General features: G+C 35.5%; 1 protein-coding gene across 3 annotated transcripts in view; it reads left to right on the top strand.

The window, feature by feature from the left end:
• RB1CC1 (RB1 inducible coiled-coil 1) overlaps positions 1 to 17,657 on the top strand; it is a 118,029-nt gene extending 100,372 nt beyond the window's left edge. For 2 of the 3 annotated variants that reach the window (XM_066266118.1, XM_066266119.1), the window contains 6 exons: positions 2,707 to 2,761; positions 4,061 to 4,108; positions 4,389 to 4,447; positions 5,684 to 5,820; positions 10,319 to 10,389; positions 11,312 to 17,623. In XM_066266118.1, the coding sequence (XP_066122215.1) occupies positions 2,707 to 2,761; positions 4,061 to 4,108; positions 4,389 to 4,447; positions 5,684 to 5,820; positions 10,319 to 10,389; positions 11,312 to 11,389 (448 nt within the window). In that variant the 3' untranslated portion in view covers positions 11,390 to 17,623. Of the gene's footprint in view, positions 1 to 2,706; positions 2,762 to 4,060; positions 4,109 to 4,388; positions 4,448 to 5,683; positions 5,821 to 10,318; positions 10,390 to 11,311 lie in introns of all 3 variants that reach the window. The other variant, XM_066266121.1, reaches the window with a different exon arrangement.
• Positions 17,658 to 18,871: the final 1,214 nt, after the last annotated feature.

Genomic DNA, 18,871 nt, shown 5'->3' with positions numbered 1-18,871 from the left:
GTGTAATTATTGACACTTGTGAGTTCCCTATTGCCATTTTATATTTTGCTTTCTGTTAGTTTTGTGTCTTGTTTGATCCTTCTCTTTCGTTTTTCTATCTTTTGTTTTTATTTGGTTGTATTCCATACATCTTTCCTCTGTTGCTATCTTTTTTATCTCATGTGCTTCTGTGGTGGTTTTTTCAATGGTGGTTACCTTTGAGTAATGAATAGGGTCCCTACCCTGTTCATTGTAGCGAACTATTTTGTGAGTACTTTTGCACTCCATCGTCCTTTGCTACTGTTAATCTCCATCTTCTCCCCCTCTGTCTTTTTGTTGTTGTCACAGTTTAAATTTGGTTTTATTATGTTCTTCTTGGAGCTTTTACTTGTGGCTCTGTTTTTTTTTTTTGTTCTTTGTATCTGATTGGAGAACCCCCTTTAGTAATTCCTGGAGTGGTGGTTTTCTGATGATAAAAGGAATAGAATTCTTAATGGATAAATTTAACCAAATAGAGGAAAGAGCTATATACTGAAAGCTATAAGACATTGATGAAGTAAATTGGAGAAGACAAATGAATGGAACAGTATCCAGTGTTCATGGATTGGAAGAATTAACATCGTTAAAATGTCCATACTACCCAAAGTGATATACAGATTCAGTATAATCCCTATAAAAATTCCAATGGCATTTTTCATAGACAGAAAAGCTATGCTGGAATTCACGTGGAACAATATATGAAAGACCCTGAATAGTCAAAATAGCCTGGAACAAAAAGAACAGAGCTGGAGACATCACACTTTCTGATTCCTAACACTATTACAGCACTGTAGTAATCAAGCATTATGGTATTAGCATAAAAACAGACACATAGCTCAGTGGAACAGAATAGAGATCCCAGAAATAAGCCCCCACGTATATGGTCAACTATTTTTGACATGGGATCCAAGAATACTCAATGTGTAAAGAACAATTTTTTCAATCAGTGGTGCTGGGAAAACTGGATAGGCACATAAAAAGGAGTGAAACTGGACTCCCATCTTACACCATTCATAAAAATCAACTCAAAATGGATTAAAGACTTGATGATAATCCCTGAATTGATAAAATTTGTATTACATATAGAGGGTAAGCTTTTTGACATTAGTCTTGGCAGTGTTTTTTTTTTTTAAATTTTACACTGAAAGCAAAGGTAACAAACAAATAAACAAGTGGGACTACATCAAACTAAAAAGCTGTACAGCAAAGGAAACCATCAACAAAATGAAGTCCCTTATGGAATGGGAGAACATTTGTAAATCATATGTCTGATAAATTGTTAATGTTGAAAATGTACGAAGAACTCACAATTCAATGACCCTACAAAAAATAAACAGACAAACAAGAAACCCAAATAATCCAGTTAACATTAGGCTAAGGACCTGAACTGAACAGATACTTTAAAAAAAAAAAAAAAGACAGATCACCAGCAAGTATATGAAAAGGTGCTCTACATCACTAATCAGGAAAATAAAAATCAGAACCATGATGAGATAACAAAGCCGTTATCTCAAGGGGATGTTCATCCATCTTCACTGCAGTATTATTCACAGTTGCCAAAATATAGAAATATCCTAAGTGTCAATGAATGGATGAATGGAATAAGAAAATGGTGAAAAATATCAACTGGATTATTATATGAAGAAGGAAATCATTCCTTTTATAACAATGTAGGTGAACCTGGAGAGCATCATTATGCCAAACAAATAAGCCAAATAGAAACAAATTCTTCATGGTATCCCTGATAGTACATGGAATCTTTAAAAAAAAAAAAAAGTCAAACTCATAAAAATAGTAGACAAGTAGTTACTGGGAGGTGGAGGAATAGGAAGAGGTTGCTATAAGGATGCAAATTTTCAGTTATAGGATAAATAAGATCTGAGGATCTAATGTGTAATATGGTGAGTATAGGAGATATCAATGCGTGTTTTACAGTTGAAATTGAGTAAGAGAGTAAAATTTTAGTATCATCTCCCCTTCCCCCCAAAAAGGTAAGTAATGTGTTAATTAACTTGAAGGACTCCTTTCACAGTGTATACATATATCAAATCATCACATTGTACACTTTATCTTACAATTTTATTTGTCAATTATGTATCAGTAAAAAATAATATAAAAAAACTTACTATTTTTTTAAATTATTTTTTGAATATTTTAATGGATGGGCAAATTTACATATGGCATATTGACTAGCACATTGTAGCTACTTTGTAATACTTCTAAAGTCTTTATTATAGAGATTTAGTTTATTTTTGTATACTGAAACTATTATTGTTCTGTAAACTGACTCAATGGTATTTTGTTTTTAGTATGAATGGTGAAGCCACCTAAGAACTACCACTTTATTTATAACACGGATTCATCCACAAATAGGAAGGAGAAGGTTCTTAATCCCTGAAAAACAAACAACAAAAACCAAAACCTTGACATTTTAAAGACATTCTAGAAAAGGACATAGACAAATATTTTGTTTATAATTTCAAAAGGTTTATATGTCCAAGTTCAGGACCTCTGGTACAAAGATTGTAGACCATTGAAATGTACCCTAGTTCATTCAAGCAGGATGCTTTAGAAAATTTAGTACAGACCCTTAAATTTTAAAGTAACTTGTTTAGTAGTAGTAATAGTTAAATTTCTAAAATTCTTTTGAAAAATTATTTTAAACTAAAATAATTCATTCTCTCTTAGAGAAAATGTTCATATGCTATCTGAAGAAAAACAGAGGATAATTCTGTTAGAACGAGTAAGTAAATTGTTTTAAGTGTAATATGTAATATGTTCATTCTGAGGATGCAGTTAAGTAAACCAACCCTGTGCTGAAAACATACTCTGTGTTTATAAATTAGATTGTTTTTAGTTGGGGGGGGGGGGGACAAAGACAGATAGGAAAGGAGAGAGATGAGAAGCATCAGTTCATAGTTGCAGCACTTTATTTGTTCATTAATTGATTCTCACATGGCCAGAGGGCCCCAGCTAATCCATTTACCCCTTGCTTGAGCTGGGCACCTTTTGGGCTCAAGCCAACAAACATGGGGTCACGTCCATGATCCCATGTTCAATCTGGCAACTTTGGGGTTTCCAACCTGGTCTTAAGCATCCTAGGTCAACACTCTATCCACTGTGCCACCACCTGGTTAGGCGATCTTTTTTTAATGGTTATTTTTTTTATTAATATTTTGAGAAGTAGCTAAATAATTGGCAATATTATTTCAGGCTTCTTATTTGTCATATCTTTCCATTAAATGAAGTCTGTATTAGAGAAAAGATAAGTAGTCTATAAAATAAAGATGTACAATAATAGTTTTAATCATAGCTCAGAATTTATTAAAACACTAAGTAGGATTTTTACATTTCAAAAAACAAAGGATTAAATACTTACCCTGCATTGGGCAAGAATAGAATATATGGATGATGAAGAAAAGTTGTCTTTTCTAGAGATTGACATGAACATCGCCAGTGAAAAAATTGGCAGTAAGTGGTTTTCTCCCAGCTGTACTATCAGATAATGTAATTTTGATTTAAATTTAGCATCTTTGTTTATAGACCATTTTTCATTCCTTAAGCTTTTTAAGAGTTAAATTTAGCAGGGTTTTTTTGCTCTTTACAAGCTTATCTTTTAAAAATATAGTCAAAATTGTACAACTTGTTTTCTAGCATGCATTTTATTTGTTATTAAAGGGTTTTATGGTCACTTACATCAGAATCAACTGGGGTATGTGCAGGTCCCTCCTCTTAAGCTGGACCTACTACCAGAGTTTTTGGGATAAATCTCAGATATTTTAACTGCATACGTAAAAGTTCCTCAAGTGATATGATGTAAACTTCCGAGAACTCTTGGCTTAGGTAATTATACTAAAAGTGTTCTAATTCTCTTTTAAGCGAGTAAATAAAACAGTGGGAAAGGATCTATGAGAAATTATTTTCCACTAACTTTTCTACTATAACCAAACATTAATCTGAAGTTTAAGAAAATTTTGACATTTCTTGTTTAGATTTGAGTTAGGTACAGCAATAAACCGTAGGTCTCTTTTCTTCTCTGTAGACATTACAATTAAAAGAAGAAGAAAATAAGCGGTTAAATCAAAGACTGGTAAGTTTTTTATTGCCCAGTTGATCTTAACATTTAAAAATATTTTTCATTGTATTTCATCATAAAGATCTGCCATCGAAAGGATTATTTCTATTAGTTTTTATTGAGCTATGGTGGTCATTAACTAGTGATTCTTAGAGTTACCATATATGTTCATGTATCTGACCAATATAATTTAATATATGTAACACTCAACAAAATTTTTGCAATAAAAACCTTATAAATGTTGTACTTTAATTATGTAACCTTTATGAACAATTTATTTTTATTATTTTTTTAGATGTCTCAAAGCATGTCTTCAGTGTCCTCAAGGCATTCTGAGAAGATAGCTATTAGAGAGTAAGTATTTTATTTATATTTTATGTGGTTTTTTCTGTGCAAAAAATTTTACTGAGCTGAATAATACTGAATTGTTAATGAAAATGAATTTCAGTGCCCATAATTCTAAAGATCCAGGTTCATTGAACTGAATATTTTGTATTTGGGTGTATTTATCTAAAAATAATATAATGATGTGTTAATAATAAATATAATAATGATGTGTTAACAAAAAGAGCGGTATTTCTGTAATGAAATGGTATAATAGAGTAACTATATATATATATTTTTACATCTGCCGCAAACCAGCGCAGCCAGTAATTCCAGGTCCTGAGTTGGGAACAGTGCGAAATTAAGAAAATACAGGGTCCGGGAGGGCCCTGTAATTGCTGCTGGCAAAAACAAAGTGCGCTGAAAAACCTCATCTTGCTTTATTTATAGGGCAAAGTGGGCCATTAGCAAATCAATGAGATCTTTGATCATGTTTGTAAGGCAACCCAAGAATTTTACCAAGTGCAGAAAAGCCCCACCATATATATCATCTTAACTTTACACCAAACAAAGGATTGAAGAAACTTGCCTCCAGTCTTTCTGGGGAACATAGGGGGTGGTGTAAACAATCCAGCACCACAGCTTAACAACCTTTTGCAACCTAATCAGGCAAGTGAGGTAGGGGGTTGGGCAGACTGTCAGCTTACAGCCAATTTCTTATACCTCTGTCCCCCAAATATCTAAACTCCAAAAACCCTGTTGGTTTTTTGATCCCCAACAGGCACATATTTCTCTGGAATACCATAGGGCGCACCTGGAAATGTAGGGGGCACACTCTGAGAACCTCTGGTGTAGTGTATAGTATTGATAATTTCTTCGCCACTGCAACTATAAATGAAAGATTATATTAATAGGATGAATATCTTCTTCATACAACTAGATGAACTGTAGTGGGTTTTTTTTTTTTTTCTCTCTTCATGTCTTATGTTCTTAAAACAATAGATAGTAACAAAGATTATTTTTAAAATATTTTTCATCTGCTACAGTCGCTAGCATCATTCTTTGAACATTTTCTATTTGTGACCAGCATTCCCATTAGGATCTCGATAGAGTTAAAATATATATGTAATGTAAAAGCAAAAATTAATGTTGCACTGATAATATTTCAATATATATATAATTAAACACTGAAAAATATAAACTTGAAGTTTTCAGGATAGGGTGATACTAAACTTTTCAGGCAATAATATGGTATTCTTTATTCAGTTTTCAGGTGGGAGATTTGGTACTCATCATCCTAGATGAACGCCATGACAATTACGTACTGTTTACTGTTAGTCCAACCCTCTATTTTCTGCATTCAGAGTCTTTGCCTGCCCTGGATCTCAAACCAGGTGAGGGTGGTAAGTGTCACATTCAAAACTAAAATAATAAACTTGAAGTAAAGAGGATATAACATTACTTTTTTGCCAAATTATAAAGTGTCTTTTCTATCTTATTTATCATCCTGTGTTTCTACTTTATTTTTTAATGACTTTGTCAACACTTAAACGGTTAAAAAAGGCAATAATAAGCTCTTTTAAAATATATTAAATTGGCCCTGGCCGGTTGGCTCAGCGGTAGAGCGTCGGCCTAGCGTGTGGAGGACCCGGGTTCGATTCCCGGCCAGGGCACACAGGAGAAGCGCCCATTTGCTTCTCCACCCCTCCGCCGTGCTTTCCTCTCTGTCTCTTCCCCTCCCGCAGCCAAGGCTCCATTGGAGCAAAGATGGCCCGGGCGCTGGGGATGGCTCTGTGGCCTCTGCCTCAGGTGCTAGAGTGGCTCTGGTCACAACATGGTGATGCCCAGGATGGGCAGAGTATCGCCCCCTGGTGGGCAGAGCGTCGCTCCTGGTGGGTGTGCCGGGTGGATCCCGGTCGGGCGCATGTGGGAGTCTGTCTGACTGTCTCTTCCTGTTTCCAGCTTCAGAAAAATGAAAGAAAAAAAATATATATATATATTAAATTATAATGTCTATTATATGACTTTAAAAAATATCTTTCAAGTTTAGATATATTTGGGCTGACCAGTGGTGACGCAGTGCATAGAGCATCAGCCTGGGATGCTGAGGACCCAGGTTCGAAACCCTGAGGTTGTCGGCTTGAGTGTGGGTTCATTAGGCTTGAGCTCAGGCTCACCAGCTTGAGTGTGGGGTAATTGACATGATCCCATGGTTGCTTGTTTGAGCTCAAAAGTCGCTGGCTTGAGCAAGGGGTCACTTGCTCTGCTGTGGCCCTCTCTCCCCCGGTCAAGGCACACATGAGAAGGAATCAGTGAACAACTGGAAGTGACACAAGTAGATGTTTCTCCTCTCCCTGTCTCTCTGTCTCTAGCTTTCAAATCTCAAAAAAACAAAAAACAAAACCTACCAAGTTTAAATAATTTGTGATTTTGCTGAAGGCTTTATAAATTGTATCTATGGACCAGTGATTCCTGGGTCTGATGTAATAAACTAGTCTCATCAATCAAGTATAAATTTTTAAAAATTTTTGGACTACTTAATATAAGTCTAATCTAAAATCAGGCTCAAAATAAATAGCTCTTTGCTACCACAAGCTGTGTTTCCACCCCCTTACCTAGACCTAATATCTTTTTTTTCCTCAAAATAAGAGAATGAAGATGAAAGACCTGCTATCACTATACTGATCAATATTAAAAAGTAATTTTTTTTACCCAAGAAATATAATTCCCTTTAGGAAGGGAAAAGAATATATCATACATGGGTCTTACTTTTCTCCCTCTCACATTGATGTTTTTTTTAATGATGTGTTGTACTTGTACTCAGGTAAAACTTCTATTCTTGGTTCCACAACAGACTTTTCTTTGACTTGTAGAAACCATTCTCTGTATTTATATATGGCAACCTGTTTTTTTACTGCATTCCTCTTCATATCCATTCCTATTCTCTCATTTGTTTATATTTGCATTTTTCTCTTCCCTAGAGTCCAAGAACACACAATTTCAGATGAAATTATGTTAGGACAAAGGTTTTTCATTTTACAGTAGTTCTTCCTATGGTTTTAACTGATTGTTTCTTGATACATATTCTTTATTATTCTTTAGTGGGCCATGATTTTTATATTTTAAATGCCTGTAGGGAAAAGGTTTTTACTGTTTAGAAGGAAATTTTTTCAGTGTTGGGCTTATGAAACAGTGGTAATCATTCAATGAATAGTAGTCTCAGGAAGTCTGGGTCTCTTCTCATCTTCATCTCCACCTGGTGCCAAAGGGAAACCATGCAATTAGGTTTAAGTGGGCACATAAAAATGTACACCATACTAGAGTAAAAGTGATAGGGAAAGGGATCCTCCCTTTATTTTCAATTTTTTTCTATTACTTTGAAGAATTTCAAAAGAACAGAATTGATACCTTGGAATACTTAACTAGTAAAACAAGAATGTATGTTTATTTGATTACTATTCCTATTTAAATTATAACCTGGTCAAATTCCAATTCCTAAAGTAGGCCAATGTCACATGATTACTTTATCATGGCTGTTGGTGGTGAGTTATATAGAATACACATAAATATGTATGTTTTCCAGGTAACTATGAGAAATAAGATATGCTTACAACTTACTGGTTCTGTACCTTCGAAACAATGAACTTTTTCTTTCTGTGATATTCTTTGTGTGTGGTTTTTGTTTTGCATTTGTTGAAACTTTTACTTGAAATTTTTTTTTTTTATATGACAGAGAGAGAGTCAGAGAGAGGGATAGATAGGGGCAGACAGACTGGAACGGAGAGAGATGAGAAGCATCAATCATTAGTTTTCCGTTGCAACACCTTAGTTGTTCATTGATTGCTTTCTCATATGTGCCTTGACCGTGGGGCTGCAGCAGACCTAGTAACTCCTTGCTTGAACCAGCAACCTTGGGTCCAAGCTGGTGAGCTTTTGCTCAAACCAGATGAGCCTGCGCTCAAGCTGGCGACCTCGGGGTCTTGAACGTGGGTCCTCTACATCCTAGTCTGACGCTCTATCCACTGTGCCACCGTCCGGTCGGGCCTGAAAATCATTTTTAAATTTACCAAAAAATAGCATAAGTATGGTACAAAAATATCCATATACTTTTACCCATGTTCACCTTTTGTTTCTAACATTTTACCCCATTTCTGTTATTTCTATATGTCTATGTCTAAATGTACAAATATATAATTATATACAACATGTTGTGTGCACATTTTGTTTCCAGAACCATATGAGGCTAAATTATATCATGTTCCTTTATCTTTAAATATTTTCAGTGTGCATATCCTAAGAATAAGGAGTTCAATGTTTAAGTTTTGGTAACACTGCCTACTCAGAGACTCGCAGTGCAGAATATCATTCTAAAGGCTTTCACTAGTCTTGCAGAAAATAATTTATTTAACGATGTTATATAATTTACCATAGCACTGCACCACCCCACCCTTTTTTTGAGGAATACAGAGCAGAGAATACCAACTGTGGTAATGCTACCCTACCCCTCTGTTGTTGCCCTGCGAATGCGTGGATTCTAAGAGTGTTTTTATGCCTGAGACAGAGGGACTCATAAGTCCTCATATGTAAAACATAAGCATTTCATTGTGAAGGATTCTTTTCAGGACCATGAATTGTCTGAAATGCTATATTACTCATCATAGTATATTTCACATCCTGTGGTCCAGGGGCTCTATCATGTAATAGTGTCTATGTCTGTACATTTCTGATGGTTTTTTAGGAAATCTTTCATTTACAGGGGGTCCTCGGGTTATGACAGTCTCGACATACAACATTTCTAGTTTACAACGCTCACTCCCATAAAAACTTTAAAAAATTGACACGTGAGTGTTTTGGCTTACACCATTCGCATCGTACTTACAGACTACGTGGGCAAACTAGTTTGGTTGTGTGTGGATGAGTACTCAGTAATGCAGTGTATATGAGTGAAGGAGTTGGCTTCCCCCATTGTGCTTATTGACCCCAGTTTAGACTGTTAAAAATTGCAAGTGTTCCATTTGTGTTAGGCTAAGGTATGATTTGACTTACACCAAAATTCGGTTTATGTCACTGTCATAGGAACGGAACTGTGTCGTAACCTGAGGACCCCACTGTATATTTATTTATGGAATAAAAATCAATTCAGGCTTCTTTTGGGAATCTCAAAGACTTTAGCCTAGACAGATAATTTATTGGCCAGAGTACTTTTGAAATGAAGTTTTTATGATAATTTATGATGAATTTAAAGAGATTGAGTATTTGCCTCTTCTCAGTTTGTCACACTTGGGCACTGTGAGGACTAGCTTTTTGATTGTCTCCTCTCCCATTTTCCGTCTCCCTTTTACTCAAGTACTACCCTTCTAGACTTGCTTTGCTTCCTAACCCTTGTTGTGTCTTGTACACCAACTGTCTTCACACTACACTGCCAGGCCCTGAGGAGGACAGATGTGAGAAAGGTGCAGTTTCTGTACTTGAACACTGGTGTTAAAAGCATTGCTTTAAGAACCTATAAAATAAATTTTGTCTGCCTAACTGCTTTCAGAATTGATAAGGTCGTCTTTGTTATCACTTTCAATAGATGGCAATGTTCAGCTAATTTAGAATTCTTTAGGTTTATGATTTATACTTAGATTATTTGTATTTCTTTAACTTCATTAGTTCTCTGATTTTACTTACCACCTATATTTAATGAATAAATAAAGCCAAAATTACTGGTTGGAAAGTAGAATGAATTCAATGTTGTTTTGTAAATCGTTACACATTTTTGTGATATCAGCAATTTGAAAAGTCTAACTCATTCTCTTATTCTTGGAAATGTATTAGTCTGTTTTGGTTCTGGCACTTAAATTTTTAAGATAATTATAACTGTACTTTTAAAAAGAAACTAACAATTTGTTTGAATAGCTTCAGGTGCATCTAGAAGACCCTGGGTTCTTGGAAAAGTAATGGAAAAGGAATACTGTCAAGCCAAAAAGGTAAAAACTATATCATATATTAAAAACCTAGGAATTATGTAGAAAATGTTTATACTACTTTATACAGAAATCTTTAATAATGCTATCCTTGGCATTTTTACTCACTAGAGTTAGACCTTGAATTTAATGAGCCTAACTTGTGGTGGCTCAGTGGATAAAGTGTCGACCTGGAACACTGAGGTCGCCGGTCCAAAACCCTGGGCTTGCCTGGTCAAGGCATGTATGGAAGTTGACTCTTCCAGCCCCCCCCCCCCCCCTTCACTCTCTTCTAAAATGAATAAAATCTTTAAAAAAAAAATTGAATGTGAGTTTGACCCAGCAATTTTATAAGTATTTCTGTTTTTTATCTTTGGCTATTAGAGGTAGATTACCAACAATCCATTGATCTATGTAGAAAAACTACTACAAGTAGTTTTTCTATGATCTATGACTATTGATATTAGTGTTTTTATGTACAAAAAAGAACACAGCCTAACTGTTGATTGAAAGTGAATCTGCTATAGAGTTGATATTTTTTATTTTCATATAGTAATGCCATTGAAGAAGATATTTCACAGCTAAAAATGCACCTGACTGTACTATTAGCAATGCCAGTACAATACAGTCAATGAAATCTAGTGAGACTTCTCCCTAATTAACTGTAATTTTGGGCCCCTGTGCTCCGAAACACTAATAGAGAGCTTAAACTATGTAGTATAAAGGTTTCTTTGATACTTTAAAGTAACTACTTATGGTTCACTGTATACTGTATTATTTGTATTATTTGGACTGTATTCTTCGATCAGTATTAATGGCTCAATATACATATTTTCACCTGCTGAGGGGTAGATCATGTATAGTTTGACAAAGACTCCCCCAATATTCTAGAATTGAGTAGTGTGATGTGATGGTACCTGTGTAATTTGGTTTCTTTCCTTCTTAGGCACAAAACAGATTTAAAGTTCCTTTGGGGACAAAGTTTTACAGAGTGAAAGCTGTGTCGTGGAATAAGAAAGTATGACTTAAGGAAGAAAAGAATTCATTCTGTGACATTTTCCTGATTTGTCATACAGTATTCATCACTCCAAAAGCAGCAGGCCATCTTTTTATACAAAAGTCAACATGACAGTATGCTTCATTGGTGTACATCATTTACTTTTTAACTGGCTATACTTTAGGAACAATAAATTCATTAAGACACTTGGCTGAATTAAAATGGTTTTGTTTTTGTTTTTACCCAAATAACTAGAAATGTGGACCAAATTAGTTCATTTTTTCAAAGGGCATACCCTGTGCATTGTGGCTTATGATTAGCCATATTAATTGCCTGTTACATATACATTAGCTTGAACTTAGATATTAAATGTTAGTTGTTATTACCAGCATTTGTCCTTTTGTGAAATCAATAGCAAAAAACTTGCACTCTTTAACACGTTCTTTATAAAATGTGTAAATTCTTCAAAACTATTTAAAGAAAGAGAAATGTTATTGCATGCAGATAATCATAATTTTGAGTTTGCCTCTGAAGATTACTAAAGCAAATTGTTTCATTTATTTTTTTAAATGCCCTTTGATGTTTCAAAACAGACCAAAAAAAACTCAATTTGATTTTTAAGGTCAGCCATAATTAGCAGTCTTTTACAGCACTTTCAACAGATTGCTCACCTGGGTTCTAAAGGGAAGAGTTGGTGCTCTTGACAGTTTCAAATGCAGCACTGAAGCCTTCCCAACATCTTTATTAATCTGTTTAGAATGATTATATTGATGAAATTAAAATTCATGGTTCAGTTTCAGAAAAAACATTCATTGTACATTAACCATTTAGAGGTCATTTAAATAACAAAATATTGTATTGTAAAAGACATGTAGAATTTTAAAACAATAAAAATTTGAAACTGTAAATGTGTATGCCTTTTAAGAAGGGTACATTTTTAATATATTTGAGTGATTGCTGGGATGTGGGATAAACTCATTCTGTATTATATCAAAAGAAACATGTTTATTACAAAAATGTTCTTTAATTATATACTATGTAACAGGGTAAAACAGTGTTAAGTGGAATAGAATTGTGTAAACTAGATCTTTAGACAAATTGCCATGGTGCAGAGGTATTTAAATGAGTTAATTGAGTTGGATGAGACTTGTTTCAGGTTTGTTGCTAGAGAACAATAAAATAATTTTTTTCAGAAAATATTTAATTTCTTCATAAAAATAAGTTAAATATTTTTTTAAATATGTATATCTAATAGTACAGAAAATGGAATAAACACCATAGTGTATAAAAAACTGAATTTGACAACATATTAATGAATAAATGAACAAATGACTTCACATGTTTCTATTTAATCCTTCCATGACATCTTAATACAAAGAACACCAAAGCAATAAATTACTTCATGTACAAAGTGGTTTTTCTTAAAGCAGGTTTGGTCAGGTCTAAATGAATCTGCCAGATGGGCCATTTTTACTTAACTGATGCCATTCAAATTTAATATGTGATCATTGTGCTGTGGATTTGTAATAGACTGACACATGACATCAAATCCATCATCTTGTTAATGTTGCTATTTAATTTTGTCGCTTATAGTTCTTATATCCATCTTGTCAGTGTTCACATGTATGTTTATAAAGCAAAAAAGAACTGCGATTTTCTTTGTTAAAAAGAAGAAAAATGAAACCTGAAAAATCAAAACTCATTAATTGTATTCTTACCTTTGGATAGTTAAGGAAAATGTACTGTGCGGTTTGACATCCGAAAGTTTACGTCAAGTCTAGGTATAACTTTGGGCAAGCTGTGTAAACTCTGAACTCAGTTTTCTCACATATAAAATGGTGTATGTAATAGTAGGACCAACCTCATAGGATTATTTTGAATATTAAGTGATAAAAATTATAAATCTGCCTGACCTGGTGGTGTTGCAGTGGATAGAACGTTGGAATGGAACACAGAGGACCCAGGTTCGAAACCCTGAGGTCGCCAGCTTGAGTGTGGGATCGCTGGCTTGAGCAAGGGATCACTCGCTCTGCTGTAGCTCCCTGGTCAAGGCACATATGAAAGACTAATCAATGAACAGCTAAAGAGCCACAATGAAGAATTGGTATTTCTTATCTCCCTCCTTTCCTGTGTTTGTCCCTATCTGTTCCTATGTCTCAACACACACACAAATAATTATAAATCTAAAATATTTTGAAGTTTCAAAAAATAGATTAAGTACTAAGTAAACATTAGCTATTATAAAGATTACTTTAAAAAGTTAAGAATTCGGTCCTGGCCGGTTGGCTCAGCGGTAGAGTGTCGGCCTAGCGAGCGGTGGACCCAGGTTCGATTCTCGGCCAGGGCACACAGGAGAAGCGCCCATTTGCTTCTCCACCCCTCTGCCGCGCCTTCCTCTCTCTCTCTCTCTTCCCCTCCCGCAGCCAAGGCTCCATTGGAGCAAAGATGGCCCGGGCGCTGAGGATGGCTCTGTGGCCCCTGCCTCAGGCGCTAGAGTGGCTCTGGTTGCAACATGGCAACACCCAGGATGGGCAGAGCATCGCCCCCATGGTGGGCGTGCCGGGTGGATCCCGGTCGGGCGCTTACGGGAGAGTCTGTCTGACTGTCTCTCCCTGTTTCCAGCTTCAGAAAAATGCAAAAAAAAAAAAAAAGTTAAGAATTCACTGTTAAGTTCTAATAGAAATATTGCTTTTATCACAAGTTTGAATACTTAAATCACATTTCACTGCAAGTAGCTATATGCAAATTGTGTGATTATTTTGGCCCAGGTGCCTGGATATACTAAGAAAAGAATGAATGAAAATTATTTAAACTTTTATTTTTACTTATTTAAAAAATCATCATGGTGTAAAGAAAACAAAAACAAGTATGCCCCTAAACCCCTGTCATAATTCCCAGTTTTGACTGGGACCACTGCTTTTTCTTGATAAACCAATTTACATTATTAATTTGCTTTCTCATATGACATGAAGATTTAATTATTTGCATAAGAACTTTCTCTTCTATTATTTTCTAGTTGGTTCATTACCATTTACATTATCATGACTATTTTCTGCTGAATCAAGTGCTGAACTGTAATTATATTTACTTGTACAGTTCAGTGTCTTTATTTGAAGCTTTTCTGTTCTTTTTTTCAGGTGCTATTACTATGTAATTACCATAGCTTTAATCTTTTCAAATACTTCATATTTTCTATCAAGTTACATTTTCTCAAAGACCTCATCTTGGAAACATTAGCTCTTCTACTTCAAATTAATCTGGTTGCTCTCTAAGCCTACTAGACCATATTCTAAGAATATGAAATAATTAACATTTTTTGTTAGAAAGCCATTGTTTCTTGGGCTCTCTTGGTGGATCTTAAAATTGTTACTTTCTAGGAAAGAAACAGTAAGTTTTCTGAAATTTGCAAATATTGTATAATCACACTTGGCAGTTTAATTGGATATAGAATTTTTCAGAAGTTACTTCATTTTATTTTGCTTCCTAAGTTATTGTGAAATCTAATGCCATTCTATTTCTTCTATTATAGATTATATACATTTTTGCCCCATTCCTATGCTCTTCAGATATCTTTAAGAAGCTGCTTTTTAGACATATACAATGGCATGATGTCTTTGTGGGTGGGTAGGTGGATGTGTGTGCACACGCATGCGAGAGAGAAACATGAAAAAGAAATGAGAAGCATCAGCTCATAATTATGTTACCCTAGTTCAGTGGTTGGCAAACTCATTAGTCAACAGAGCCAAATATCAACAGTACAACGATTGAAATTTCTTTTGAGCCAAATTTTTTAAACTTAAACTATATAGGTAGGTACATTGTTACTAAGAGCTGTGGTTTGCCAACCACTGCCCTAGTTGTTCATTGATTGCTTTTTATACATTCCTTGACCCGGGGGCTCTAGCGAGTCAGTGACCTTGGGATCCTGTCAGTGATCTCATGCTGAGGCTGGTGGTGACCTTGCACTCAAGCTGGATGAGCCCACACTGAAGGCAGCGACCTCTGAGTTTTGAACATGGGACCTCAGTGTCCCCGGTCGATGCCTCTATCCACTGCACCACCACCAGTCAAGCTGGCATGATAATGTCTTGCACTTCCTTATATCCTTGCTGTTAGTGAATCTTTTCGACCTAAGGATGTCCTATAGCGCTAGGGGAAATTTTTTAATTTTTTGTTTATTCCTCAAACGTATGTTAAACCTTTTAGGTCTCTGTTTTCCTTCTATTCTGAGAACCTATTTTCTATTTGATTGACAAATGTTAGTCTTTTCTGAGCATTTTCTCAATGTTTTCTTTAAACCAGTTAATTGAATTTTTATGTTGGCAATTATTTAATTTCTAAAATTGCTGATTATCTTTCATGATAAGGTTTCATTATCTTTTCATATTTCTCTAAGCATATAAAAATTGCTTTTCTATAGTTTTATCTTTTCTATTGTCTCCAAGATATTTTTCTTGTTTTTATTTTATGTCAGACATGTTCCTGAATTGTCTTGTGTTCCTTGTTAATCCCCTCAGATTTTAGAGTAGGGCATTAAAAAGCTGATGGCCAACTTTTAAATCCCTTTCTGCACCCCTCTCTGGGTAATAGGGAAAAAAAATTTAAATGGAATGAAATCTTAGAAATCATATGGCCTACCCATTTTTGGTTTTTATTTTATTTCATTTTATTATTTTATTTTAGCGAGAAAGAGGGAGGGACAGGAAGGGAGAGAGATGAGAAGCATCAACTTGTAGTGTGGCACATTAATTGTTCATTAATTGCTTCTCATAAGTGCCTTGACCAGAGGGGTTCTTTGCCCAAGCCAGCGACCTTTGGGCTCAAGCCAGTGAAAATGGTCATCTATGTCTATGATCCCACACTCAAGCCCTTGATCCTGCATTCAAGCTGGTGAGCCTGCACTCAGGCCAGCGACCTTGGAGTTTTGAATCTGGGTCTTCAGTGTCCCAGGTCGACACTCTATCCATTGCACTACCACCTGGTCAGGCTGTTTTTAATTTCAAAGTGAACAATCTCAGTACTATATTTCTTTATATGTATATATGTAATATCCACAGTACATATTAATTTTAGGATTGACTTCATTTTAGTCTTCCAATTTATAAACATAACATCTTTCCATTTATTTATAGCCTCTTTAATTCCCAACAGATATGTTTTGTAATTTTCAATAGAACTGAAAATGAGCATCTTTGTGTTCTTGGTCCTTGAGAAAAAGCTTTTTTAGTCTTTTGTGTATGCTCCTATTCACTGTGGGTTTTTCATTTATGGCTGTTATGTTAAAAGAAATTCCTTCAATTTCTAGTTTGCTGAATGTTTAACACCAAGGGGTGTTGAGTCTTTCTTGTCATTGCTGAAGTGTAGGCACTATTGTCTGAGGGTACTAATTCGTCATTTTTTTGTGACATCACTGTCGCCCTGCTGCTTTTAAATAAAGACAAGAAAACAGGTTTAGAGTGATAGTGACTTGGCCAATGTTTCAGAATTGGGAGCTCAGCTGGCAATTAAATTGTTTGTTGTTTTGTTTTATTTTTTGTCTTTTTCTGAAGTGAGAAGAAGCAGGGAGACAGAGAGACAGACTCCTGCATGCGCCTGACTGGGATCCACCCAGCAAGCCCACTAGGGGGCGTTGCTCTATTGCAACCAGACCAATTTTAGCACCTGAGGTGGAAGCCATGGAGCCATCCTCAGTGCCTGGGCCAATTTTGCTCCAGTGGAACCTTGGCCGCAGGAGGGGAAGAGAGAGATAAAGAGAAAGGAAATGGGGAGGGGTGAAGAAACAGATGGGCACTTCTCCTGTGTGCCCTGGCCAGGAATCAAACCTGGGACTTCACACGCTGGGCCGATGTTCTACACTGAGCCAACTGGCCATGGCCCCCTTGTATTATTATTTACTACTTGCATTATTTTCCATATGAACAACTAACCCTACTTTTGTCCCACTCTAAATACTCAACAGTGTCCGAGAGTAAATTTTAAATGTTCTCACCACATAAGTTAATAGATGCATTGACTATATTGTGTTAATCATTTTGTAACATATGTACCAAATCACATTGTACACCTTAAACTTACACAATATTATGTACTAATTGTATCTCAATAAAGCTGAAAAAAATATATATAACAAGGCTTTTGATTGAATAAGATTCTAGAGCTATTAGATTTACAGGAAAACTGGAGTACAGAGAGTTTACACATATCCTCCACTCAGTTTCTTATTAATATGGCACATTTATTAAAATAAATGAACCAATATTAAAATTCTTATTTATTAAAGTCCATACTTTATTTAGATTACTTTTTACTTAATGTCTCTTTTATGGTGCAGGATTCTATCCAGTATAACCATTACATTTTGTACTCATGTCTTATGCTCTTCTCGGCTGTGACAGTTTCTCAGACTTTTTGATGACTTTGACAATTTTGTTCATTTTGTAAAATATCCCTAAACTGAAATTTGCCTGATATATATTTTTAATTTTAATGTATTGTATCGACATGATTTCAAATGTCCCATTCAATATAACACCCTCTACACACTACATCATGCCCCCCATGCCTCATGAAAAGTCTCCACCCCCATTTCTCCCTCTTTGCCCTTCTGCCCCTACTGTCTCCCTTTCACTCTGGCTATTGCTACCCTGTTTTCTATAGATATGTGTTATGTATATAAGTTTTTGACTAATCCCTTCACCTTCTTATATCATCCCCTCTTCCCCCTTCCCTCTGACAGCTTTCATTCTGTACCCTGCGACACTGTCTGTTTCTATTTTGTTTCTCAGTTTATTTTGTCCATTAGATTCCACTTATAAGTGAGATCATATGGTATTTGTCTTTCTCTGCCTAGTTTATCTCAGCATAATCTCCAGGTCCACCTACCAGTGGTGGCACAATGGATAGAGCATCATCCTGAGATGTGGAGGTCCCAGGTTTGAAACCGCAAGGATGACACCTTGGGCATGGAATCGTCTGCTCAAGTATGAGTTCATCAACATTCCATAGTCCCTGGCTTGAGCCCAAAGGTCACTGGTTTGAGCAAAGGGTTACTAGCTTGGCTGGAGCCTCTTGGTCAAGGCACGTAGGAGACGGAATCAATAATCAACTAAAGTGCCACAAGTATAGGTTGATGCTTCTCATCTCCCTTCCTGTCTGTCAATCTCTTTCTCTCTTTTTTGCTAAAAACACACCTCCTCCTCCTCCTCCTACTACTACTAATCTTCAGGTCCATCTATGCTGTTGCAAAAGGTAAGATAGATGTCTTTCTTTTTTAAGGCCACATAGTGTTCCATTGTGTAAATGTACCACAACTGTTTTATCCAGTCGTCCACTGATGGATGCTTGGACTGTGAACTGATCTTGACTATTACAAACAATTCTGCAATGAACATGGGGGTGCATATCTTCTTTTGAATTCATGTTTTGGGATTCTTAGAATATATTCTTAGAAGTAAAATAGCTGAGTCATAAGGCATTGGTGGTCTACTTTAAATTTTTTTGCATGTACCT

The sequence above is a fragment of the Saccopteryx bilineata genome, chromosome 3, assembly GCF_036850765.1.
Source record: "Saccopteryx bilineata isolate mSacBil1 chromosome 3, mSacBil1_pri_phased_curated, whole genome shotgun sequence".
In the NCBI taxonomy this organism is placed as follows: domain Eukaryota; kingdom Metazoa; phylum Chordata; class Mammalia; order Chiroptera; family Emballonuridae; genus Saccopteryx; species Saccopteryx bilineata.
Note: the sequence above shows the minus strand (reverse complement) of the source record. Positions and strands in the feature narration are given on the sequence as shown.